Source organism: Canis aureus, chromosome 30 (genome assembly GCF_053574225.1).
Source record: "Canis aureus isolate CA01 chromosome 30, VMU_Caureus_v.1.0, whole genome shotgun sequence".
Lineage (NCBI taxonomy): Eukaryota > Metazoa > Chordata > Mammalia > Carnivora > Canidae > Canis > Canis aureus.
The window spans coordinates 18,950,361-18,978,138 of record NC_135640.1 but is presented as its reverse complement, the minus strand read 5'-3'; the positions used below and the strand labels follow the sequence as shown (position 1 = coordinate 18,978,138).

Sequence of the window (27,778 nt, the reverse complement as noted above, 5' to 3'; positions counted from 1 at the left end):
CCCTCTCCCTTTGTGTGCACTTGTGCACTCTCCCCCCCCCCCCCATTCTCTCTTGCTATCTCTCAAGTAAATAAATCTTTAAAAAAGAATATTATGATTCATAGTCCCACCTATCTACCAACAATCTCTTGATACCTTTGGTATGTTCTTCTAAATTATTTTCTGCAGGTAGACTATATATGTTACGTCAACACACACGTATAGTAAATCGTGTTTAAAAAACGAAATTAAGCTGTACCACTTAATAATTAGCCTTTTCATTTACTATATTAGGAACATCTTTTTCACGTTAGGTAAAATTCTACCACTTTTTCTTAAGATTGAGTTCCATTGTACCCTAATTTATCTAGCCACTATCCCTTTGATGAATGTTTAGCTAGCTTCCTTGCAATTTACCAGTACTAAAACATCTTTATATGTACATCTTTTATGCATGTCTGATTAAATCCCCATTTCATTGTAGTTTAAATTCCCAGAGGTAGACTTACAGATCAGGAAATCCCAAGTTGCAGTCCTATCATTTGTTTTAATGGCTTCTATTACTGCTGAATTAATACCATGTAATCTTCCAATTAAAAAAAACTATTTGTTTCACAATGGGAAAATTTTATTGTATATCAGTTCTCTTTTGTTTAGTTCTTTCTACTCTAGAATTACTATGATGCAATTATAGTCACAATATTTCTATTTTAGCATATTGCAGTATGATTCATCAATTATTATTGCTTTTTTAAGCTTTAGTTTTTCTTATCAAATGGTTAGTGAATTGTAATGATTGTTTCCTATCAATCTGAACTTTTACCATTTACTACTTTGAGTAGTATGTGAATTATACATGCTTTCAAATTCACTAGCTAGTATATGTCTACTAGATACTGCTATTTAGCATTTATTTAAGGAATAGTCCACTAGAATTTTAGGAACTGTGATTCAAATGTATGCAGAAGGTTGAGATGCCAAACTGAGGTTTTAAAGTAGCTGCAGGATAGCTTTTCATTTTGTTTTTCTAAATTGTAAGAAAATATATCATTCAGAACCTTAATCAGGCAGACAAGGTTTCAGGAGGTAAAGGACAAAGAATTCATATACCTATCATATTTTTTGCTTTTGAACCTGTAATTTTACTTTGTCATAATGATTTGCCCCCATTCATCTGGAGTTACTATAAAGGTGGGTTTTTTCCGTCTTTCTTTTAAGCAACATATATATCTTTTTAACTTTATCTTTAGGAAGTTGGGGGGTTTTTTTGTTTTTTTTGTTTTTTTTGTTTTTTTTTTCCTGCAAATTAGTGCCTCTTTGTGTCACATATAAGTAGATATTTAAAACTGATAATTCAATCATACTACAGTTAATTTGAGTAGCTTTTTAGGAGTCCTCTATGACAGCTTTGTGCACAAAAGCAATTTTAGAATAAATGTCAGTACACTCCGTTAAAGCTCTTTTGGGGAAAATGCAACAAGTAGAGGTTTACTTGGGTCAGTTGGATTATTGACAAAACTTTTTATAATGTAACTTTGTGCCACTTAAAAACTATAGTCTAAATTTGACATTTTAACGTATTAGGAAAACAGTTTTTTGTGTCGTATACTACTGTGAGCTTAGTATCCCTATTAGACCATTAGTAAGAACATGAGTAGTAGCTTCTACCCATATACTCATTCCAGGTACCCTTTTACTTAATTACCTCTGGACAAAGCCCTGTCCAATTTGGTAGCCTCACCACAATGTAGTTATTAAACTTAATTACAATTAGATAAGGTTAAAACTTTAGTTCCTTGGTCATAATCAGCTACATTCAAATGCTTAATAGCTACAGGTGGCTAGTGGCTACCATATTGGATAGCACAGATAGAGAACAAGTCCATCATCACCGCAAGTTCTATTGGACATTGCTCGTTAAAAAACAGGTAGCTAAATTAAGGACTAGAATTGAGCGTGAATTGTTATTTTTTTTATACCGTTAGTAATAAACAGTTGTTATGTAGGTGTGTTTCCCCAGTGTTCCAACTGTTAAAATGAAGAAGTAAAATTCACTCTTTTTAACAAGTCATTTGCACTTTATATATCTTTCAATACCTAACCTCAATTCCTTGGTTACTGGAGATTGCAGTTTATCTTTTAACATTATTTCTCTGAACTCTTTGCTCACTGAAATTTTGCCCTTAAAATTCATTTACTGGTTTAAGCTGTTTAACTGCTTGATCCTTCTCTTAGCACACACAAAAACTTCATAATGGAATAAACATCTCTAAGCTGCAATCTGCTGTCTAAAGACCACCTGTTGGTCTAGCTTTCTTTAGGGCAATGATTCTCAAAATGTGGAAAAGCAAGTTGCTGAGCCCATCTGTATATTGGCTTACTGTTGCCAGCAATTCCATCTGCTAAATGCAGAGATAAGCAATTACCTATTACTTTTAAACAATATGTTCGGTACTTGAATATGACACACTCTTAAGTGACTCCTACATTAGCATGGGGTGAGAGGGAATAGGACACTGTTACTACCGCAGTATTCACTAAGGCTCATAGGACAACCAATAAAAATAGAACCCTAGCCTGTTGTGGGTGTGGGAAGGAGGCAGGTGCTCCAGCGATCTCTCCTTGCCTTCCTGCCTTTGGTCTAATTTCCTACCTTTAGTCCCATGACAGGATAGACAATCTGAGCATCCTCCCATTGGATGACTGTGATGGGCAATTGATAGAGTGGTAATAACTCTTAAATCCTAGCTTGGCTGCTCCTGCTTGCTCATCAGATATAGAACACCCTGGTCGAGTTAGGTAGCAAAGCCTCATTGGGGGAAAAAAGAGAAAAGCATCATTGCAACAAGCAGTTTTTACACCAAAGTGGCTCAGACCTACATCACTGTGTCGTCTTGATAGAGTACGAGTGTCACTAACAAGGCTGCAATATGCCCTACGCTCTCATGAAGGAAATGATAGGAACTGTTTTGAATTAAAGAGCACTTGCCCTGTTTTCAGATGGTAGCTGCATCTCATGACTGGCCGGTTTGCTTCCAGATCTTCTGATTTGGTTTTGAAGAGAAACCAAATTATATGTGGATATAAATTTTTTCTTTTAAAACTCGTAGGCTAAACAAAACTTGTCTGCAGTATGGTGGTGGGTGCGCTGCCTCTACCTATAGAGCATTTTCTCTATTCCTTTTATCAGAAATGGGAATCTGATCCTCACAAAGCAGTAACATCTTAATCCCTTTAGTCTTAATACAACAAAGTTTCGCTCCCCTCCGGTTTTCACAATTAACACTTAAAGCAGCTCAGAATTACTTCTTAATATAAACAGCACATAAACATGCAGGTACTTGTTCTCCCTTCGGTTAGCAACCAAGATAAGATCATCATATAAAGAAAAACACCTTAACTCTTGGAAAATTCTTTAAACTGGGCAAAATGTGAGTCTCCGTATAAAAGATTTTGAAGCAGCACTGCATGAATTGTTGCACAAATGTTGGTCATATTTGAAAGCAATATGTTTAAAATTTCTTCACAACATGTTAACAGCCTGGAACTTAAATTCATAACTAAATTTTCTTGCCTTATTTAAATATTAAGAAAGAACACAAAAACCCACAGTTTGGAAAACCAATACTGCCAGTTCTTCAGTTCTGCTTTATGTTTGAAGTAAAACTTGAAGTGCTTGCTCTCTTAGGGCTGTCCAGTCTACTAATGATGTGATAACGGGTATTATAGCTTTACATTATCCAGCTACTGCTTGTATTATATTTGCTTTGCTTGTGGAGCACCAAATCATATGAAGCCATTCCTTTGATTGGGAAATGAAATAAGTAATCAAATTCAAAAGGAAGTCTAATTGACAGAGTATGCATACATAAGGCAATCAGATGATAGGATTTAAGACTATGAAGTACAAAGCCGTGTAGCATCAGTGTAGTCGTCTGAGAAGCGTGCTCTTTGACAAGACCAGGTGGTGAACCATTAAGAAAGGATTGCTTAGCTTACCTCATTACCACCAAATCACAAATATGGTCTTCTTCAAGAAGCTGGGGGTAAAATCCAAGGATAATGGGACATGAAATGGGACTTATTAAATGTTTGGGGTTTGTGCCTATTTTGTAGTGCCATTTAGAGTATCATTAGGAGGAAAAATGTTACTACGGTAGGCAGGTTAAATATAAAACATGGAAATATCTTTTTTTTAAAAGGGCCACTGTGGTAGGTAGACCAAAAATACATGTATATGTATATATATTTGAGTGGTTTTTGCTCTTCTATGGGTTTAACCAAGTTTTCTTAAAAGTAAATTGATCTTAAAGAGGGACTTAAAGAATAGAAATGGGGATAGCATGCCAGATGGGCTAGTGGGAGGGTTTTCAAAGTATGTGAGAATGGTGTAACAAAACCAGGGACGAAAGTGGGAAAAGATAAAAAAGAAAGAAAACTATTGAATAGAAACAGCTTAACTTTTTAAAAATACCACTGTTCATATAGAAATATACTGCCTAAATAAATTTCTAAATGGCCTCTATCCAGAAGAAACTAGTATACTTTAATAAAAGCAATTATGGTTGTCAATTAAGGTCTTGGTCCTCTAATAATAATGACCTCGTGACAAAATTATAAGGACATTTTTGAAGTATGTTTTTAAAGAAGTTCTTGTAATAGGATGTCAATTACATTGCCTTCAACTTTTTTATTAGTAAGGAAGTTGTAATGCAATTTTTGTTGAACTGGTTTGGAAACTTCTTATAACTCAGCTCCTCAAAAATATCAACTCCTTGAATTGCATTTAGGTTCATTCCCTTTCAAAAGCTGCTGAGGAAACAAATTAGTGCTCAAAGCTGTTTACACTTATAAATACAATTAAAATTGAAAAGTCAGTAGGGAAACTCACTAGGATCTCTGATAATAGCAGTGGTTGTTTCCACTTCATCAGATCAAATTATTATAAGAGAGAAAACAAAATCACTTCAAGAGTTTATCAAATGGCACATATATTGCAGATACAAATTAAGTGGGCTACTCACATTCTTTGCTAGACTAAAAAGTAATTTCTTTAAATATATGAACTAGTGTATTAGTATACTTTTTGAAAGTTTTAAATTTTTAGAGAGCTTAAGGAAATTAAAGGTATTAATGAGCTACAGCTTACATAAACAGCCTTCTTATATATTCACTGCATGTAAATTTTATTAAAATTATGCAATTCAAAAAAAAAATTATGCAATTCAGTAGAAGTTCATGTTTTTGCCTGGCAGACTGAATGATGCCACAAGATTGCCATTTCTGTAGCAGCACCACTCATCAGTTCTTCAGACTAATAGCCCATTAAACAAAATGTAGGACTAACCTCACTGGAGGATGGCTTTCTTTCATTAACCTCTGAGTAGCCTGGCAAAACTGTACATCCTGACTACCTTGCCTAAGATGGGCAAAAGTTCATTGTAGTAGACCTTGAATGATAGTTGGTAATAAATTTTGTTTGGGTCTTTTAAAATACAATTTAAATTTTCCTTTATTTGTTTTAACTACTTTTTCTTGAGTACTTACCACGTGCCAGGCATAATGCCAAGGATGCATGTAAAACAGATGTGGTCCTCTTTCTCAAAGAACTTGGAGTCAGAGGTAAAGACCAATAAAGATGCACTTGTGAAGTCCGGTCTGACCAGCTAACCCAGGTATATTGGTTACAAGAAGCTTCTTAGAGTAAGAACAAGATAGGAGATGGCAGTGTCATGGGAGGGGTGATCAGGTGAAGCAGCATTTGGGATGTTGTACTGCTAGACAGCAAAACATTTGGGATGGGTAGCAGAAGGAGCTGTCAAGGAGGACACCCAGGTTTCTTCCTTGAGCAGTTGGCGGGGGGGCAGACTCAGGAAGAGAAGTGGGTTTGGGTTTTGGTATTGAGAAAGGAGGAAGAGGCATTTCGTTGAGGCAGGATTTGTTTGAGGAGCCCTGGGTTATCTACATGAGAGTGTTTACTATATTCAGAACTCTTCTTGCCCGTGACACTTTTTTTTCATGTCTTTTATTTTCTCCTGAATGTCTCAAAGAATCTAAAATTTATGTTACATTTATATATTTGCACAGTAAATTGAATATTGTAGTTCTCCAATTTGCTGTTCATCTCAAAAGATTATTTATATTCATATTATTTATATGTAATCATGTTCTTATCTGGGTCCCTAGCATTCATTTGGGGATTTAAGTAAAAATTAAAAGAAAAATTATTTTTGGAGAAAGAAAATATTCCACAAATTATTAAGAAGGAACATTGGATAAGAAAAATCCTTAACTTTAAAAGCCCACATTATCCTTCAAATAGAAATCTATTGACCCACTGTTGAAGTTCTGGGTACCTCACGAAATTCATCATTTCATATAATGTTTATCTTTTATCAATATAGTATTTGAAGTTTCTAAATAAATACCAAAATCCCACAAAATTTAACAGCAGAAAGTGATTTCTGTACCATAATTTAGAATCCTTTTTATATGCCAAAGAATTTGCTCTCCTATAGACAGAAGGAGAAACTTGTAATTTGCTATGTATATTAGATATTCAACTAAATCATTGCTCCATGGATTAGAGTTGTGGCAGTGGGCTGAGAACGAGACGGTTGACTGTTTCAGGGATTGGCTGTAGCCATGTGTTGACAGTGAGACTGAAGGGAGGCTGCAGAGTAAGGCAGCTCTCTTCAGCAGATCTTCCAGTTAATAAAGTAAGCAAGTTCAGCTTCTCTCTGCCTACCTGCTCTTTATCCAGAGCAGTAGTATTAGATTCAAACATCAGATTGGAGCTATTTATTTATAGGTCTATAATTCATACAAGCTACTTTTTATCTCTAAAATATATATAATAAAACTTCCAGTGTTTTTATTCTAATAACAAGATTTGTAAACTTTGTTTTTGCATTAATTTATGCAGTTTTGAGGGTGTACACTGTGTTATCAAATAGAGCTTTGAGAGTTTGTATGTATCTTAATTTTGCTGGAAATGTGACCTAATCAGAAAATAACTGGTTAAAAAAAATACACATAACTGCAGTACACATAGCAAAGGGCTAAATAGAATGTGTATGAGAGTCCATTTAAGCTCAGTTTTGGTGCTCAGTGGAAGACACATGGTGAGATATTTTGAGTTTACCTCCTAAGAGCAGCTGTTCCCATGTGCTTATTACATTATCACTATCCAGAAGGTGTACTCATATAGCTTACTTAGGAAAGAACCAGTAGCCCATTTAGCACTGGTTTTGGCAAACTCAGCATGTTACATCATTTTAAAACAAATTAATACAAGCACTTTTATACCTGATTTAATACCATTAAAGTGCAAGTACTTCATTGTCTTACTATTAGGCCCACAGTTTGGAGTTTGGTTAATAAAACTGTTACGGCTTCAATTTCTAAAACACAGGATGAGTGCAGAATGTAATTTTTTCTGATGAGTCAGATAAAACCTTTTATTTTTTTTTAAAACCTAGCACCAGAATGGCTCTCCAGTTATCCTGTTTTCAAAGCTAAGCAGATTTAGACTGGTTAATTCTGGCAGGCATTAATTTTCAGCTCCCCCGCCCTTATTCACCTTCATTATAAAAACACTTTAGTGATATAGCTTGAATTTGTAAAAATATATGAATGTATTCTGTATTAAGAAATGCATATTTGAAAATATATTCTATAATCTGTATTTTAAAAACCAACTGAGGGACGCCCGGGTGGCTCAGTGGTTGAGCGCCTGCCTTTGGCCCATGGTGTGGTCCTGGAGTCCTGGGATCGAGTCCCACGTCAGGCTCCCTGCATGGAGCCTGCTTCTCCCCCTGCCTGTGTCTCTGCCTCTCTCTATCTCTCATGAATGAATAAAATCTTAAAAAAAAAAAAATTGAAATGGCATAATTCAGCTCTATTTAAAAGTTGGGGGGTAGAGAGGGGTGCCTGGGTGGCTTAATCACTTGGGCCATCCCATCCGACTCTTGATTTTGGCTCAGGTTGGGGTCTCAGGATCATAAGATTAGGCCCTGCATCAGGCTCCGTGCTCAGCTCAGAGTCTGCTATCCCTCTCCCTTTGCCCCTCTCCACACTCTTGTGCTTTCTCTCTCTCACGCTCTCAAATAAATAAGTTAAATAAATCTTAAGATAAAAAAGTGTGATAAGAATATTTCCACTACTGGCAGCCCCGGTGGCGCGGCGGTTTAGCGCCGCCTACAGCCCAGGGCGTGATCCTGGAGACCCTGGATCAAGTCCCACGTCGGGCTCTCTGCGTGGAGTCTGCTTTTCCCTCTGCCTGTGTCTCTGCCTCTCTCTCTCTCTGTGTCTCTATGAATAAATAAATAAAATCTTAAAAAAAAAAAAAAAAGAATATTTCCACTACTTACGGTATATAATGAACATCTCTAAGGTAAAGAATTCTACTGGTTATTGTATCTTAGCAGATTGAATTTACTGCTGTATGAAAAATAATTGTGCATAATGTGTTTCTTCTAGAAGATAAAATTATCTTGATAAACTTTTACTAAGCTAAAACAGAAATGTGAAAACATTTTAGATGCTTTCATTTTCTTAAAAAAATAAATCTAACCAGTTCATTGATTTTCTGATGCTTTTATTAATGTGTATTTTTCTGGTTCTGGTGTATCTTTCCGCAGTGAAACATAACTAATAATTTAAGAACATGATTAACTATTTGTTGGAAATTTTTCAAGCATTTCTCTTACTGAGCCTTATAATAGAAAGTTTTGCAAGTATGTACTTGAGGAGGATTAGTGAAGAAAGTACTATGCTGTAAAGGCCAACATTTTGGAAATGTAAATTGCTAGTTTGGCAGTACTTTTTTTATATCATATGCAATAACATGCCTCTGGACCAACCTTCTTGGAAAGGCCTTTATTTTTCATAAGAATTTAGTTTTACTGAATATATAGTTCAATTGAAGCAGAAATTATTACACCATATTTTATATTATTAATAACCCCAATATTCTTTAGCATTTATCCTCTAATTTATAAACCATCACGGACTGACATCTTTGTTTTTACAAGATTTTTGTATACCCTTATTGCAACCTTTACAAAATAAAATGGTAAGTGTTCTGTTTCTTTTTTTCCCCCCACAGGAGTACCAAAATCTAATCTCTTGCACACCAAATCATTAAGGGGCCATAAAGACTGCTTTGAAAAATACCATTTGATTGCAAACCAGGATTGTCCTCGAGCTAAACTTTCAAAAAGTACTTACGAAGAAGTTAAAACCATTTTGAGTAAGAAGATAAACTGGATTGTACAGTATGCACAAAATAAGGATCTGGATTCAGATTCTGAATGTTCTAAAAATCCCCAGCATCACTTGTTAAATTTTAGGCATAAGCCAGATAAAAAATTACTCCCACAGTTTGACTCTCAAGTACCAAAGTATTCTGCAAAGTGGATAGATGGAAGTACAGGCGGCCTCTCAAAATGTTCACAAAGAATATTGGAACAGAGGGGAAATACAGACTTTGGGCTTGCTGTGCTGCAAGATTCAGGTGCCGCTTTATGCCACAATAGTGTATTGTGGCCTCATAGTCACAACCAGGCACAGAAAAAGGAAGAGCTGATCTCTAATCCAGAGGCTAATGTCCAGGCCCAGCATCCACATTACAGCAGAGAAGAATGTAAGTAAAATAGGGAGAAAAGTAAAGATTGCAGTTTTGTTGGCTTTTTAACATTTTTATATATGTGATATGTGATATGTTAAGAATTTTGCTGTAGAATTTTACAGCATATTTAAGGTTCATCATAACAAAAATGGAGTGTCTTGGGGCAGCTGGGTGGCTCAGCTGGTTAAGCATCTGACTCTTGATTTTGGCTCAGGTCATGATCTCAGGATTGTGAGATGGAGCCCATGCTGGGTGTGGAGCCCACCTAAGATTCTCTCCCCATTCCCCCCAAAATTCTCTCTCTTCCTCTGCCGTCTCCCCTCCCACCTACCCTCCTGGGGAAAAAAAAATGGTTTTTAAATTCTCCCATCAATTCTCTGAAATACTCCGTATTATGTCCTAAAGCATTCAGATTCTACAGTCCCATCATATCTTGCTATTTTAAGTTTATTAAACTAAATGGAATCGACAAACAGAAGGAAGTTCAGAGTTCATAGAGTTCAGAAGTCCGTCGTCAAGCATTGGCTAAACAAACACTGTCCCGTTGCTCATCCCTACAACACGAATTGACTGGGGGTGGCATTTCAAAAGCAAAAATCTGACATTTCACGAAAGGACAAAGGTGTGCACTTATTTTAAAGTTGGAAAAAGTGAGCCTTTCAGTTTGCATTTATTTCTGCAAAAACTCACAGAAGCTGAGATAATTTTAATTGACTTTAAGTGATTTTAGAGCTCAAAGAGACTTCAGGTATATTTTTATACAGCTTTTGATTCTACATGTGAATTACCTAAGGTTACATAACGAGGTAGACAAATCAGTTTTTCAAACTATTGCCACAGTACTTAAGTGTTTTTCCACCTGTGCCATCACGAACTATGCAGTGCTTAAGTATAATCAAATTGATGAGTAGTGACTTCCAGCACATTTTAAAAACTGAAACAAAAGGAAATAACAGAATCCAATGGATGTAATACCAAGTATTCTCTGGCAGAACTTTTGATTCCGTTGGAGGTGTACTGGGAGTGATGATGTAAAATGTTTCTCACTGTGGGTATGGTCAGGATTTGAGCACACTGCAGGTGCTAATGAAGGACTCTTAGCTAGAGTACTGGTGAATTCTATATTGGCATATAAGTTCAATTGTTCTTTTAAAAGTAGATTATTAGTGATGTGGACGGTTTATTTTCCCATGTTATTGTTGTAATAACTAACATATTTTCATGTTTCAGTGAACTCCATGACTCTTGGTGAGGTAAAGCAACTGAAAGCAAAGCTCCGACAGGAAATACAGGGTAAAGAATTGGTGTCAATGTTTTGTGCATATGAAAATGTTGATACAGAAAATCCCCTGTGACAGGACATTAGCTTTATATGCATTTAAATTTGGAAACGGGATTAGAACCTAGTGGAGTTTCCAGAGCAAAAAGAATCAGAAAACAACCTCTTTTTGAAATAAAGAGGAAATAAGTTTTTCTTTTTTCAGTAAAAATGGAGACCTCTATATCTGAGCTGAACCTCTGCCCCTTCCTAACATTGTATTGGGCCAGGCACTGTATGTGTGCTCCCTAACAGTACCTCAAGGTTGTATTTGCCTGGTTTTCTGCAGTTTTTGAAAATCACTATTTCAAACACAAAAGTAGTGAGAACACTATAGCGAACCCTCCGGCCCATCTTCACCAGGTTTAACTATTATCAAAACATAGCTAACTTTCTCTCGTCTCTGTTTGCATCCATTCCTTTTGCCCCACCCCCATCCCCAGCACAGATGATTCTGAAGCAGATTCCCAGACAACATACTGTTTAGTCCACAAATACTTCCAAGATTTTCTCTAAAAGAGAACCTTTTTTTTAAGGTAATCACAGCCTCATTATACCTAAGAAAACAAAACAAAACAAAAAAATAGCTGGTATTCTTTTAATATTATCAAATAGGATGCTAACACTAGTTAATGTTCAAATTCCCCAATTGTTTCCTTTTTTAATATTTGATTCCCATTTAGGTGAGGAAACCAGTTCAGAGACATTAAGTTGCTTCTAGAAATCATGCATTCAGTTAATAGTAGATTGAGGATTACATAACCCCTGTCTTAACTCTACAGCCAGTGGTCTTCTTGGTTACACATCCTTTCAGAATAATAGTAACAATAATAATTGTAATAGCAACTTCTATTTATTGAGTGCTTATTCTGTGGAAAGTTTTTTACAGGTATGATATCTCATTTACTACTCACAGTAGCCCTGTGAGGTGCTTACTATCAATATTGAGGTTACACATAAGAGGAAATTAAAATGTAGTTTAAGTCACTTGCCTGAGACTCATATAAGCATTGGAAGAATTCAGAAATGAAAGTAGTCTGATTCTATAGCCTCATAGAGGGGTTTCCAGACCTGGGTATTAATGGGCACTTCTATCCATAAGTCATAGTAGATACTGCTTGAACCTATTTATGTATTAGACTACCTTTTAAATCTTTACAGAAGTTTTTGAAGAGTTAACCCACCAAGTACAAGAAAAAGATTCTTTGGCCTCAGAGCTCCATGTCCGCCACATTGCCATCGAACAGCTTCTCAAGAACTATTCCAAGTTACCATGTCTGCAAGTAGGGCGAACAGGAATGAAGTCACACCTGCCCATAAACAACTAAACTAAACTTACACTTACTTCCTTTGTCCTCATGCCCCTACCATTTATTGGTCTGTCAGGCATGCCAACTTTGAAGAAAGTTATGATCCATTTTTTTATGGTCATTAAATTTGCAGAACTGAAGGCAGTATTTAACATCTTTGTCAAATAAAGCAAATCGTTACACTTTAGTCTTCTAGGATTAATCATTTTGGTTCATTTTGGGAATCTTTCTTCCCATAATCACTAAATGGCCCTCCTTAACACGTGGGACTACTGTTACAGTGTGATTTTATTAAACATATTTTAATGTAATTCACCTGTCAAAACAATAGAAAATTAACAAACTCCTTAGATTAGTGTGAACTACTAAAGATAAGTTTAAGAGGGAAATGGAATTCATAATACACCTGTTATTTATTATGAGCAATATTTTAATATGAAAATTTTATATATAAAAATGCTATTTTAGGTACCTTTCCATTCTCTTTATAAATGTGTATTTGAATGCCTCTGTATATTTACACTTTTCCTGTGTGAATATGTTCATCCATATTTCACTGCATTTTATTCTCTTAATGCGCTCTTTTTAAAAACTATTATCTTGTTTTCCAAAGATAAATGTATTTTGGAGTAGAAATCTATCTAGTTGTTTTGACTTCTAATAACTCTTATGAAAGAGAAATTAATAACTTTTTAAAGCAAGTATCCAAGGGAAAAAACATTATTTTTTTCTAACAAAAGCACTTCTGAGTTAGTTCAGAAAGAAAATGCTAATCTAGTTTTCATGTCACCTTGTCTCCGTGGAAGTAAAAGCCTCTTCTACTTCATCATTATTTTCATTCTAATGACTTCAGTGTGTTAGGATTTGGACAGAATAAGTCAGGCCTCACTTCCAAGTCAAATGTAGTATCTGTCAAATTTAATGTGCTGCAAAATTGTTGTCCTGTCTTTGGAAAAGTTTAAAATCCTTCTTGTGTCACTTTAGATACAGGTTTGAGAATCCTTAAACTGTCCAAATTCTCTTACAAGTATCACTGAAATTAGTGCCCAAAGAAAGCATTGTGAGTTATTTTTCAAATTTTAGAATTTACAGGAAGAGAGAAGACTGCTTGATGCAGAGAAAACTCTAATTCAAAAACATAAGCCCGTTTTAAAAGGATACTCCTGAGAGTTGCCTGTGATGTTTCCAAAGAATTCTGAATTAGTAGGTCATCTCAAACAGATAAGTTTTTTAACAATGTAATATATAGTAAAAGCTATAACCAATGCAGAATTAAAATGGGCCCCAAATTCTGTTTTTAGTTGGTGCTTAGAATGTATGTATGAGGTAAGATCCTTTACTTGAAAGAATCTACAGAAAAGCCCATTAACTTGGCAGCTTCATGCATAAAGATATGAATGACTTCTATCTTAAATCTGGCAGCCTGCCCTGGCTTAGGTCAGATTTTATTCTTGAACACAAACAGTATTTGACTAAGCAAAGAAATGCCTCAATGTAATAGAAAATAACTTTTTGTAATGCTAAGATGTGTTAAATTTGCCTGAGAATATTAATTGATATCTCAATTGATTTTGTTTTAAGTATGATATAACTGTTTTGGGAGCTTTTGAAAAATGTTTTCAATTTCTCTCGATTTTTTGAGTCATCCAAAATGAATTTAAAATCCAGGGAGTGGGGATACATTGCCTTAGTTTTGATAAGCTTTAAACTGAATGTGTGCAATATCAAAATCTTTATAAATTTACAGGTTGAATAAAGACATTTCCTGATGATGCCAGTAAATATCTTAGGAAGTGCTTAGTTGTTAGGTCACATTTTTTAATTTGACTTTACTCTTTTTGGCACAAATCATCAAGAATGTTACTAGCCAGTGTGCTTCTATTTAGATCACTTAGAGACAGTCATAAAAGTTTGGGATATGTTGCATTTGGTATCAGTAGTAGCATATTTCTAGAGTATGAGCCATATGGTGCAGTCCTAAGTGCAACAGTGTTAATCCAAAGAAAAGTGTTTGCTTTGTTTCTGGCAAATATGTAGCTTTACTAATGAGTTTGGAACAATTGGGTGGGATTGTGCATGTACTAAGGAGGTCTTAATTGGGGATTCTGATTTATTCCATTTAGATACTTCTACCTAAGCTCTTCAAAGGAAAGGTGCTGTAAAAAAAAAAAAAAAAAAATACCTGTGGTGCTGGTACTCACATTAGTACTTTATTTGGGTGAAAATTGCAGTAAAATAATTTTCTTGAAGGATTCTGCACAGCAGTTTATCCAGCTATTTGGTAAACTTTGACTCCTAAGTTACTTTTCTTGATTGAATATGCAATTATTGTAAATGCCAAAATAAGGGACAGAATTAAGTTCTATCTTGAGAGAACATGAAATACTACAAATACTGGTTACTATACTTGGCTATTCTGTATAGTTAGTACTTTTTGAGGAAGGTTAGAAGAAAATCTCAACTATATCAGTTTCAAAAACAGGAAAAGGGAGAAGACTGCCAGTCAGCTCTTACTAACCTTTTCAGAACTTATATGATTAAGGGGAGTGAAATAAGATTAATATTTTTTCTTGTTAGATTTCATAGTTAGACAAATTGGGTTTTAAAAAATCAATTTGAAGCCAAAAGCGATTTTGATCACACAAGGTTGTTCACTTTGAAGATTAAAGTCTTCAAATTTGTTCAGACTTTCAATTAAGCTAAAAATCTATTTTAATTTCAGATTATCATCCTTTGATCATAGCATTTAATATCTGAATTAGCCTGTCTCTTTTTTTTAAAGGCACACACTTAGGACACCAGTACTAGGTGATGCAGAATACAGAATAGGGTTTTGTTCTATTGCGTAGTTTCTTAATGTTGGAGCAAAGAAATGTTCTTAGTTCTTCAAATTTTAATGCTCATTTCACCACAAAGTGCCCATTTTTATATACACTTGAGAATTATTTTTAAAATAATATGTTCATGTTGCAAAGTGATTTTAAAAATCTGGTCAAAATATATTCTATTTTGTTGGCATCTCAACAGGCATCTTGAGATTTCTTGGGTTTTTCATCTGATCACATTCTTTACCACTGAAAATGGCTTTTAAAGTGCTTTTTCTGTGAATATATTTTTTACCTTGGTGTTTACACTGTTGAGGCTTGTCAATTTTTGCTGTTTTTTTTTTTTTTTTTTTTTTTTTTTTTTTTTTTAATTTTTGAGGATCTATTTGTGTGTGTTAATGTTTACCAGTTTGGATTTTACTTTGTTCTAGAAGAAATCTGCTTGTGTTATTAAATATTGTAAAATACAACTCAAAATATATATGCTCTAAACTGAAGAACTTTTAAAGAATAAATTATTTGTGTAGCTTAGAAGAAGGTTTAGTTGGTGACCATAAAATTAGGTTGTGACATGAAAATTTTCAAATGGTACAGTGTAAAAGTTCTTATAGTGGTTTTGTGGGGTTTTTTTGTTTTTTGGGTTTTTTTTTTTTCTGATATACTGACAGGTATTGCTTAGGCTGATGCAAGAAAGCTGAGTATTTTTAAGTACTTAATAAAAAGTTTACAAAATTTTTTAAAGATCTTTTGTTGAGATGCAGCTGTAAAGCAAGGGCGATTGATTTCATTTCAGTGTTTAATTGCATTTTTAACTGGGTTAGTGGAAATAATTATTTGAGGAAATTTGTGGTGAAAATCAGTAAGATAAAACCTTCAACTGGTTATTCTTGCCACATTAAGTTTTGTGGTGGAAGGGTGGGAAATGTATTTATGAGAATAATAAGGTAATAGGCCTATAGCACAAGCAAAAGGGATCTTGGAGGAGGGCTCTACTGTGGGATAACGAGGTCTTGTCCTACATGTCAGCGCTTGCATTCACTTCTTCCCTTCCTAACTGCTCTTGTTAGAATTCAGTCTAACCCCGTAAGCAGCTTGGTCACCTTGCTATGAATCAATCATAGAAAGTCTCTAGCGTTATGATTGTTCTTAGCACGTAGTTTGTAACACATTACTTTTTAGTCTTTAAAAAGGGTCCAGATGACTAATGCATCTTAGTAATATTGAATTAGTACACAATTTTAAGCTTACCAAAGTAAAACAAAAAAAATCATGAAGATGAATATTGTGCCCCTGCTCCCAAAAAAAAGGGTTAGTTGAATTTCCCTCAACTGCACACCCCTAAAAGGAATTTTAGTAAATGTGGCTTTTTTTCCCAAACATGTAGAATGTCCATTTCCATTCTGCTGCCTCCCAAAGAGGCAATTTAAAGAGTTCAGTAATGACTTGTGTTAAATGCTTTCATCCCTACTTTTACAGGTTGTATGTGTGTGTTAACCTTGTTTTAAATCTGAGTAGCCTATGCTATGGTCATTGAAATTATAGTCTCTTTGCTGTTAGAAATTTATTTTACAAAATTGTGCTAGCATCTTTGGGAAAAGAAAATGAAACTGCAGTGGTGAAAAACAAGTTGGTTTTAAGAGTTTTAGACATTACTGGGCTATTTTTTCTTTTAAAACTGCAATAATTTATATATTTGTATTGTTCTGCCTTGGAACTGTAACTACATATGCTTGTCTATTTTTAATTTTACAACAATAAAATAAATATTTTGTTATCTGTTAGCTTCAGTGGATATTTTTAAATATACTTCCCCCTCTCCCTCTTAAATGGGACCTATAAGAAGAGTCTTGTTTTGCAGGCTTAGGGAGCCTATACTTAGCCATTATTATCTAATAATTTACCTTAATGTTTTGGTGAAAATCTCTCTTGAATAGTTAATATCGCCTCTGTCCCAAGAGCCCAGAAGCAGGAAATAAGATTCCTATGGCTAACTAGATGTCTGCAACTTTTTTAATTGGAGTGTACTTTACATACAATAAATACACAGATTTTAAGTGTGGTATTTGAGTTTTAACAAATGTACAGAACTGTAGAACTATCAGCCTTGTGCCCCTTTCCAGTGTCTTCACTCTCTGTTTCCCTTCCACTGTTCTGATTTCTGTCACCATAATTTGCATTTGGCTGCTTTAGGACTTGACATAAATGTTATACTGGATGCACTGTACTCACGTGCCTCTGGCTTTTTTTTACTCAACTGGGTTCTTTGAAATTCTTCCATAGTAACACAAAGATCACTAGTTTGTGCCCTCTTTTTTTCCTGACTAGTTTTCTGTTATTGTATGAATGTATTATAATTTGTTTATCCATTCACCTGTGATGGACATTTGAGTTGTTTCCAGTTTGGGGCTGATGAGAATAAAGCTGTTGTGACTATGTTTAAATTGGCTCTGAAAAGAAAATTAAAAATAGAAATTAAAGTATTCAAGGTCACTTGTTAGCATTATGAGTCCATTTATAAATTACTATTTTTCCCCACAAATGATTTTTTTTTTTAAGTAACGTATATGCTTTTGTGATAACTTAAAACTAGGAAGCAGGGACATTTGTACAAAAGATCAGAGGCAGAATACAAAACAAGGGATGTTTGAGAACTAAAATATTTAATGGGTTGCTAAGAGAACAGTAATCATCCTTGAAGGTCTTGGATGCCTAATAGTTTAAGTCAGACCACTTTGTTTTCCAGAGGAGGCAATGAAAATCAAGAGAGTCTGGTTGGGAGAAATACTGGAAAGAGCACCATACCACAAAAGAAATCGTTCTTCTGTTTAGCTTTAACTACTTTATGATGTTAGGGGAAATTCGTTACTTAATATTTCTAAGCCTGAATTCTCCAAGCTAGAGCAAATAGTTGGTAAAATGCAAGCCTACTGCTCCTTTATCACCTTTGTTCCTGCCCAGTTTTCAAGACTTCATGGGAATTTTCAAACTACTTATAAAATGATTTATTCTCCCTCATTTTTAAATGTCATTATAGAGCCCAGAATTCTTTGCAGGCATCTTAGAGCCTAGCAAGTAGGTGTGCATGTGTCAGATGGAAAGGAGGGAGATGCCTTATATATTGGTATTCTGAGTTATTCTTGAAAGGTTTGACTTTTGGGATCTGATGTAAGATCACTACGATCTTAAATTGCACATGACTTGCAAGTTTATATTAGTGGATTCCCTGCCCCCCCTTTCTCCATCTCCCTCCCTCCCTCCCTCTCTCTTTCTCTCTCTTTCTCTCTCTCTCTCTCTCCCTCCCTCCTTCTCTCCCTCCCTCTTCCTCCTTCTCTCCCTCCTTCTCTCTTCCTCCCTCTCTCTCTCAGTGCTCGGCATCTGAATTCCATTCCAGTGTTCAAATGGCACAAACCACCTTTACTTCTAGAAGCAAAAACTTAATCCCAATCTCTCGTGCATCTGAGACCCCCACCCTGACTGGCAAAGCAGAGAATCTGGTTAGGGGAGGACCCATGTTAGAGCAGCAATGCCCATCAACAGGAGAAACATCCAGTATCCAGTATCCAGTGGAGGCAAGAGGGAAGCTCCTGGCACCTGGTGTTGAGTAGCCATTGCTCTGTAAATCTGCCCATGAATCTTACAGGTTTTGTTCCTGCTGGTTTCCAAACCTCCTGAGGTGACTTCTGCCCACTGAAATAAATTCCTTTTCAGCCTAAGTCAACTTGTTGCTTTCCTCAGCTTGTAACTGAGAACTCAGTTACTCCTCACTTCATCCATTGGGTCCATGTCCAATGCTCTCTTGCTCTGAGATCTTAACAAAATTGGTTTTTAAAAGTGTACTGCTGAGAGCCCTCAGGACCACATGGTCAGCCTGCTGGTCAGCTGAACATGATGGGAAAATCTAAAGAAGTAAATCTTTTGGTAATGTGGGTGTCCATTTTCCTAAATGTGTTCATTGTTCATACTTGGGGTGACATCGGAGAACTTCTCACTGTGCTCCACTAATTACTGAAAGTGCTCACGGTTTGTACCTACCAGGATCTTGGAAGAGGCAATCTAATAGAAACAGTGAAGATAATAACTTTAGCTCAGGGCTCTCCCTGTGTTCTCCCTGGTAATACTAAATGACCTTCAGCCCAGTAATCATCTGTTGAATGAATGTGTGAATGAGACTTCAGAAGCAAGACTAGGATTGCATGCCCTCTAAAAGTAAATCAGTAGTTATCCCAAAAATGCCTAAGGCCTTCATCCAGTGACTGAATACATTTCTCCACATACCCCACTCTTCACAACACCTCCATGAGTATTTCAGACTTTTGATAACACTTGTCCTGTCTCTGTTTCTTCTGAATTTCATGGGACACATACATCACTTGGCTGCACCTCCACAGTTTCTGCATCAATAGGTCAGGAGTGGGACCTATGAATTTTTATCTAACATTCCCAGGTGATGCTGCTGCTGCTGGTCTACATAGCTCTTTGCTTGCAAGCCCCTGCTCTAAACCATCCACCACCTCAGTTTATTTCCCAAAAGATGTAATAATACTATTACTTTCCTCCTCATACTTTTCTAGATTACCATTGCCCATAAAATCAAAATTAATCCCCAGAGTTCAGTGTTAAAAGCCTTCACTATTTGGCTTCTGCCTATTTTCCATTTAAATTTTTTTCATCAAATTGAGACTTCGTTACGTGCCAGGAACTCTAATAAGTCCTATAGGCTTCGGGCCAAGGGATACAAATGCCAACAAGACTTTCTTGGTCAACTGAAAAGGATTCCACCTCATGGTCTCCTGGTTAATAAGGATTGAAAAGTGTCCATTGGATTTAGCAACCAAAAATTCAATGAAAACTGTTGTAATGGACCAGTGGGAGCAAAAGTAGGTCACAGTGAATTGAAGTGTGGGTAAAGAGGTAGGATAGTAGGGCTTGGGTGTGAAAGCACTGAAGAGATAGAACACGATAGCACATCTAGAATGTTTTGTCTTTCAAGAAGTTTAGGACCATCTCAGACTTTCACACTGGAGAGAAGGCAAAACTGCAGATGAATGTGTTCGAGGGAGATTCACTGGAGAGTAAGTTGAGAAAGCCTCCACCTGGCTGATTCTCTTTTCTTGGAGAAAAGGAAAAGATGACAGGGTCAGAGGCTCAAAAGTGGAGATGTGCTAAATAACTGCTTTCTGAGGAGTGAGAGAGGTCCTGGCTACAATAGACAGGGTTGCCAGGCTATTTAGAAGAGGGGTCCATGACTTGCCACTGACAGAATTTCTCAATTTGCATTCAGATTTTGTTGCTGGAAATAGAGAGTAGGACTATTTCTGTAATTGGAGTAAACGAAACTGAAAGCACTACTGGAAATAGAATCTGAAACAGATAAATCTGTGGCTCAGAAAATTCTGAGCCTTACCCAATAGATAAAATTTCAAACATGGGAAAAACGGGAAATTTGAAAAGCTACTACAAATAACATAATGGAAAAAATGAATTCTGTAGCTTTAACTCAAGCAATTATTTTCATGAGAGACTAAGACAATGTAGGTCACTTGGTTATCAAGCTTCAACGCAGGCAAGTGGGAAGCGTGTATCTCGCATAAAAGGCAGTTTATAAGAGGCTAGTCAGTATACAGGATGTGGAGGAAAGCCAAGCCAGAGCCACACACGGTTTCAGATCTGCAACTTAAAGCAAAGGCAAATAAATGTAGAAGGAGGAGGACTCTTCTAGGGGAAAGACGCAACAGAATGGGGAGTGATGACGGAGAAGAGGAAGTTATAAAGAGGAAGGCCATTGCTACACTGACAGTGGAGAACTCGGGTTCTAACCCTCCTCTGTCACTGCTGGGCACTGTTCCACCTCCCGTAGCCTCTGTGTTCTCATCTGTGAAGACTGGCATTGAACTTGGTGCTCGTTAGGGGAACTGAAAGCTCATACCCTAGAAAGATCATAAATTTTAAGAAGCCTGTGATGGAAAATCTCCCCAGCCCCGGCATGAACAGCAGAACTGAGCTGAAAAGAATAGAAAGGAAGTGTGGTTTCATTTCAGAAGAAACTGTGAGGTGCTTTTACAGCAAGATATTTCTATGATCATCTGTGATGAAAAAGAAAAGACAACAGAATCAACCAGGCTCATAAACAGCCATACAATTCTCTATGTACTGTCTGTAGAAAAAAAAAAGACTGGAAGTCTTGACATCTTATTACTCACCCACATTCTTATATCAGGGAAAAATATTTCTCTTAGGAGTAACAGTGGGATGATTTAGCCACACAATCAGAACTTGGGTCATCTGCAGTTCAGCTCCTGATAACTGGCTCGGACATTTCCACCTGTGCATGGAAAATGAAGATGTGAAGCACTGTGAAAATCTGTGGTAGAGCATCATTTATTCTGTCAGTATAACTGCCATTTATTCTGAAATTACATCTTTCCTATTATGGGAGTGGAATATTTCTTTCATAAAGTGACAGTGACAGTAGAGGGTAGGTTTTTATTTTTATTTATTTAATTTTGAGTCCTTACTTGTTATAAATTAAAAACCACAATCTGGGATCCCTGGGTGGCGCAGCGGTTTGGCGCCTGCCTTTGGCCCAGGGCGCGATCCTGGAGACCCGGGATCGAGTCCCACGTCGGGCTCCCGGTGCATGGAGCCTGCTTCTCCCTCTGCCTGTGTGTCTCTGCCTCTCTCTCTCTCTCTCTCTCTGACTATCATAAATAAATAAAAATTAAAAAAAAAAAACTTAAAAAAAATAAAAAATAAAAACCACAATCTTATGTCTGTGATTAATTTGAGTTCTCCAGAAAAATAAAACCAGTATGTTTAATATATATGTGTAAATATTTGTATACATGTGTGTGTATGTGTGTATGCCCCCAAATACACACACACAGAAAAGGAGACTGATTTTAGGGAATTGGCTCACACAGTTGTGGGTGCTGGCAAGTCCAAAATTTGCAGGGCAGGCTGGAAATTCCAGAAAAAATTAATGTTGTAGTCTTGAAGCCAAAAGTAATCTGGAGGCAGAACCCCTCCCTTCCAGCAAATCTCAATCTTTTCTCTCAAGGCCTTCAACTGATTGGATGAGGCCCACCAACACTGTGGAGTGTAATCTGCCTTATTCCAAGTCTATTGATTTAAATATTAATCACATCAAAACAATACTTTCACAGCAACATCTAGACTGGTGTTGGCCAAAGAACTAAGCACCACGACCTAATCCAGCTGACACGTGAATTCAACCATCATAGTTGGTCACTATTTTTTATTTTAATATTCCATGCATTTGATATGTCTGAATACCACGGGTCTGATATTAACTCATTGATGGGCGCTGCTAAGCAGCGCTGCTAACTGTCAGTTTAGGTTATGATCTCCAGAGAAGGAAATGCACACAACAGGCTCTTCTACTATTCTGAATGTTTCCACGTTCTAAGAGGGCTTAGAGGAATAACTTTCATCATTTCTTACATAATCTTCTGAGTAACAAAGACAGTTATCTATCAATATGTTTTCTCTTAATCTGGTGTTGGTCTTAAATTATTTGAAACCTGAATGTTATACAAAAAGTAAAAGATTGGGGGATCCCTGGGTGGCGCAGCGGTTTAGCACCTGCCTTTGGCCCAGGGCACAGTCCTGGAGACCTGGGATCGAATCCCACGTCGGGCTCCTGGTGCATGGAGCCTGCTTCTCCCTCTGCCTGTGTCTCTGTCTCTGTCTCTCTCTCTGTGTGTGACTGTCATAAATAAATAAATAATTTTTTTAAAAAAGTAAAAGATTGGGATGCCTGAGTGGCTCTCAGTTAAGTGTCTGCCTTCAGCTCGGGTCATGATACCAGGATCCTGGGATCCAGCCCCATGTCTGGCTCCCTGCTCAGTGGGGAGCATGCTCCTCCCTCTCCCTCTGCCATTCCCCCTGCTTGTGCTCTCTCTCAAATAAACAAAATCTTTTTTTCTTTTAAAGTTAAAGTTATAATACAGCCCCCAGTAGATTCAATACCTAATAATTTTAGACGAATTGCTAAAGGTTTTGGAATATTGAATGTTTGGTTTGTATATCTCTTATCTTTGGTCTCTCCTACCCCTACCACACAAATAATTCTCTAGAATTATTTTGTATCAGAAAGATGCCACCAAATCTCAAACACCATTATCCCAAAGCAAACATTCTTGAAACAACTTTACATGGTCCTGGGTCATAGAAGAGCCCTAGTGCTCCCCACAATTAACTGGGTAAATAAATTTCTGGCTACCTCGCAGTGGGGAGTTTGTTCCTTTTTTGTCCTGATCAGATAGCTCTGAAACTAGAAAATGCAGCTAAGTTGCTGTTACACTGCTTCTCAGAAAAGCACCAGAAAACAATGTGGGGGCCTTGTGTGCTGCTGCTCTTCAGGGAGATAGGGGGAGCTTCCCTTAACAGAAAAGAAAATGCAGGGGGAGTTGAGCTACAGACATAGAAAGCCACATTTCCTTTGCTGTTTCCATCTCTTTTCATCTTCATACCTGTGTGAACAAAGCACAGCAAATAGAAGTTCACATCCTGCTGGGCTACCCTGCTTCTTATCAAAGTATGGAAGGAATTTCTATCCCAGACTGACACAGACTCGTCTCATCTCAGAGAACAAAGTGCCCCAGCCTGTGAGATACATAAACATCATAGGCAATGACTAAACAAGTGGTGCTAAAGGGGCCTTCAAGAGTGTCATAGCTTTGATTTGATTTGATTTTGTTTTCTTGTAGGAGAACCCTTCAAAATAAAAAGATCCTTTAAGAACATATATATGAATGTAGAGATGCTGCTACTGTTCTACATGAAAGACCATGGAGATTCTCGGAGCAAAGCTCCCTTCACACCTTCTCAGTGACTGTCCTCCCAGATCCCCCAAACTGTCACCTGCACCAAAGTGTAGGTCAGTTTTGAGTGACTACAGCCTAGGGTATCTACAAAGCGCTGTAAGAAACTGCTGATCTAGTCTCACCTCCTGAAGTAGCCTAAATGGCTTAAGAAACTTTTAAGCATTTTACAGAGCTCATTAGCCACAGAGCCAAGGACCAAATCTCAAATCCCCTAATTCCATTTCCAGAGCTCCTGTGATATACCACCTGTACCTAGGTTCCTAGTTTTTATTTCTATCACACAAGATCTCCTGCCAAGGATATTTCTGTAGGATATTTCTGCATACTCTGATGGGCCACAGAAAAAAAACAAGAGTGGAAAACACAGGGAAAAGAAAAAAAAAAATAGGGCAAGTTTTCTCTGCTAAGTAAAGCAAGGTTTTGTCTGAGCCAGGACAACTGTGAGTGAATCCAGAGAGTATCCTAGATGTCCTCATACTGGAAGCCAATCAGGATAGGCTACAGGAACAGTTGTTATCAGAACCTGAAGACAACAAGTCCCTTCCCTACATCAAAAAGGCAGTTTCAGCAAAATTCATTCTGAGAAAAAATGAAAGCTTATAAATGCTCATTGCTATTACCTAGAAAAAAGGAAGACATATACCACATTGCTCCTAAATGGTTCTTCAAGACAGAAGTGCTAAAGTCATATATTATTGCAGTAGTATGTTCAATGGACTGTGCACAATGTGGGTGGAAACTCCTCTGTCAACAGAAAGAAAATGACAACAGCATGTCTAAAATCCAAATGCCCCGGGATCCCTGGGTGGTGCAGCGGTTTAGCACCTGCCTTTGGCCCAGGGCGCGATCCTGGAGACCCGGGATCGAATCCCACGTTGGGCTCTCGGTGCATGGAGCCTGCTTCTGTCTCTGCCTCTCTCTCTCTGTGACTATCATAAATAAATAAAATTTTTTAAAAAATAAAAATAAATAAAAAATAAAAATAAAATCCAAGTGCCCCATATTCTATATATATTATATTAATCTCTCTTGAAGAAATGACATGTTTCTGAACCACATCCTAGAACCAATGAGAAGACTAAGGTAGTTGGACCAGCAATGCTCATTAAGCCAAATTCCAATCCCATACCCAAGTGAATTTGAAATGGAAACTTAGATACAAGGAAACTTTAGAAGAAGATCTGAAACTGTTAGGTAAATAACCTCTTCTTAGTCATTACCACTAACTTAATGCTCATTAAAAGTAAAAGGAAAAAAAAAAAGTAAAAGGAGGCCCTATCCAATTACCCACTGCTTGGTTTCCTGTTGTGCTAATAGACAGGAAGAGATATAGAGACTACTGCAAAGCAAGAACTGGTGTCTGAATGCAGCCTGCAGCTTGGCCACATGTCTAGGGGATGCTGAATTGTTCTGATCAGTCAACTTAGGTGAAATTACATTACTGGAGATGCTAGAAATAGTATGAGCAAAATGCCCTAAGAAAAGTCAAGAAGTTTGTGTTGCCTCTTCCCCTTTCCTTCTAGAACAATTCGGTGTAAGAACTACTAGGTGAGACAAATAAGCAGGTGTCCAGAGGGTGAGAGGGGGGCTTGCTGGTGCAGGGTGTTAGAGCTGGGGGTTGGGGACAGCGCTGACGCAGGGGGATGGACCACCAGAGAGATAAGGAAGGCGCCAATCGGGCATCAGGAAAGATAAAAGCCTGGCTGTGGGGTGTCAGAGCCTCAGTGGGCTGATGAGGGCATCTGTAGGACATAGATGGAGAGTTGGTTACATCACAAAGATTGAGCAAATAAATATATTAAGGATAATGAGAACCTGGTTTCTCACTCCTGAAGAGTTACAAATTGGAAAGGGAGAATACTAGAATGAACTCTGTGGGCTTGACTGGAATTGAAGATAATAGAGAAAACTCATAATTTTCAAGGTAGATATAGAGGAATATAGGTGCAAACACATGTAAACACATTTATATGTGCTTGTCCCCTGGAAGAGTCTGTTAGACTGACCCTAGATAAAAGCATCAAGTATCACTTAGAACCAAACCTTAATTTCTACAAATCATTCTCTACTAAATCAGGCCCTTTGGGGAAATGATTGACTGTAGGGCTAGGGTAGGAAAAGAACATAAGTCTTTTTGTTCCAAAAAGTTAGAAAAGTGCTCAAAAAATGATGTGGACATGTCAAAAGAACACAGAAGCCACATTAGAGGGACCCCTATTGACTAAATCAGAGACCATTTAGGTATCAAAACAATTAGTGAATCAACTGAATAAAATGGGAAAATATGTGTCTGTACTGATTTTAAAAAGTGAATAAATTGTCATGAGAGATGGAAGAGTTGTATAATCTCAAAACACCTCCCCCTAAATAATTATGACTTACAAATTATAGAAGTAGAAAAGAATAACTTTAAGACTCCACCTTAATCAAGTGATCAAAGTGATGCTGAGGAGTGAGGGTGAAGGTGGGGTGGGAAGAGGCATGTGGCTGCTATTTTCCATCAGAAAATGCAAACTGACTTTTTTAATGATATAAATGTAAAACTGAGGAAAAAAATCGAATTGGAAAACATTTAATACAAATTTTTGACTATTATTCTTAAGTTTTATTCACTGAAAGCTAGAAAATAAAGAATTTTATGTATTAAGGCTATTTCCTGATAACATAGCACTTAAAAAATGAATGATAAGGTTTTTACAAAGGAAAAAAAATCATATAATGGCTCTCATCACAGATCCTGATCCTTAGCGTTTCAAATGTTACCAATCTGAAAGAATCAATTCAAAAATGTAGTGAATACTATTTTTTGTTATTGTAGGTAATAAAATACTATCTGGCACATAGTCTTCCTAAACAGCAAGCATGGTTCTTCGTGCTTTATATAATTTATGACATTTAACTTTCAAAACTTCTATAAGAGGTAGGTATAATTATTATCCCCACTCTACAGATCAGAAAACTGAGGTACAGAGAATTTAAGAACCAAGTGCCACATCACACAATTAGAGGAGTGAACTCAGGAGTTTCACTCTTAGACCTGTGAATTTAATCATTACACAGGCAGTTTTAATCCTTAACTCTAACCTTAGTTATTTTTTTTAATATTTTATTTATTAATTCATGAGAGACACAGAGAAAGAGGCAGAGACACCGGCAGAAGGAGAAGCAGGCCTGGGATCACAACCTGAGCCAAAGGCGGACACTCAACCCCTGAGCCACCCAGGCATCCCAGCTACTCAGGCGTCCCTAACCCATAGTTCTATCTCTCCTCACATATTTACTTGATTATCTAAGATCTACAAACATTGTTTAGGAGCTATCTTTTGCCACCATGACTATCTCAACCTTAATTCTAAATCTAAAGCCTTGGTTATTAAATAGCCTTCTAATTCTCTCAGTTATGCCCTCATTGTGTGCCTTCAGAAATTCATGTGTTAAAACCTTAGCTCTCAATGAGATAGGGTTAGGAGCTGGGGCATTTGGGAGGTAATTGGGTTTAGGTGAGGTCATGAGGGAGGGGGCCCACAATGGGATTAGTGTCCTCCTAAAAAGAAGACAGAACAGAATGTTCTCTCTTGCAACATATAAACCCCCTTCCTCCTTCTGCCCCCTTAGCCTTATGAAGACATAGTGAAAAAGCAGACATCCGCAAGCCAGAAAAAGAGCTCTCATGGGGATCCAAATCACCCAATATCTTGATCTTGGACTTCTTGGCCTCCAGAAATGTGAGAAATAAATATTTGTTGTTTAAACCACCCAGTTTGTGATTTTGTTATAGAGCCTGAGCTGACCAACATACTCCCCCAATGCCCAGACTCTCCCCATCCTTAGCCATAGTCCAGGCTATCTCCCATGTCAGCTTTCAAAGA

The 27,778-nt window shown here is 36.9% G+C and overlaps 1 protein-coding gene and 1 long non-coding RNA gene across 45 annotated transcripts in view; one reads left to right on the top strand and one right to left on the bottom strand.

Moving 5' to 3' along the window:
* Positions 1-16,844, top strand: part of C30H21orf91 (chromosome 30 C21orf91 homolog) — a 28,775-nt gene extending 11,931 nt beyond the window's left edge. For 5 of the 6 annotated variants that reach the window (XM_077878852.1, XM_077878856.1, XM_077878853.1 and 2 more), the window contains 3 exons: positions 9,089-9,625; positions 10,841-10,903; positions 12,090-16,844. In XM_077878852.1, the coding sequence (XP_077734978.1) occupies positions 9,089-9,625; positions 10,841-10,903; positions 12,090-12,256 (767 nt within the window). In that variant the 3' untranslated portion in view covers positions 12,257-16,844. Of the gene's footprint in view, positions 1-9,088; positions 9,626-10,840; positions 10,904-11,376; positions 11,465-12,089 lie in introns of all 6 variants that reach the window. The other variant, XM_077878858.1, reaches the window with a different exon arrangement.
* LOC144301768 (uncharacterized) overlaps positions 1-27,778 on the bottom strand; it is a 134,720-nt gene that overhangs the window by 14,587 nt on the left and 92,355 nt on the right. For 35 of the 39 annotated variants that reach the window (XR_013368604.1, XR_013368603.1, XR_013368602.1 and 32 more), the window contains one exon: positions 21,264-21,385. This is a non-coding gene — a long non-coding RNA (uncharacterized LOC144301768). Of the gene's footprint in view, positions 1-2,632; positions 2,789-12,090; positions 17,511-21,263; positions 21,386-21,812; positions 22,790-27,778 lie in introns of those variants that run through there. The other 4 variants (XR_013368591.1, XR_013368589.1, XR_013368573.1 and 1 more) reach the window with 4 other exon arrangements.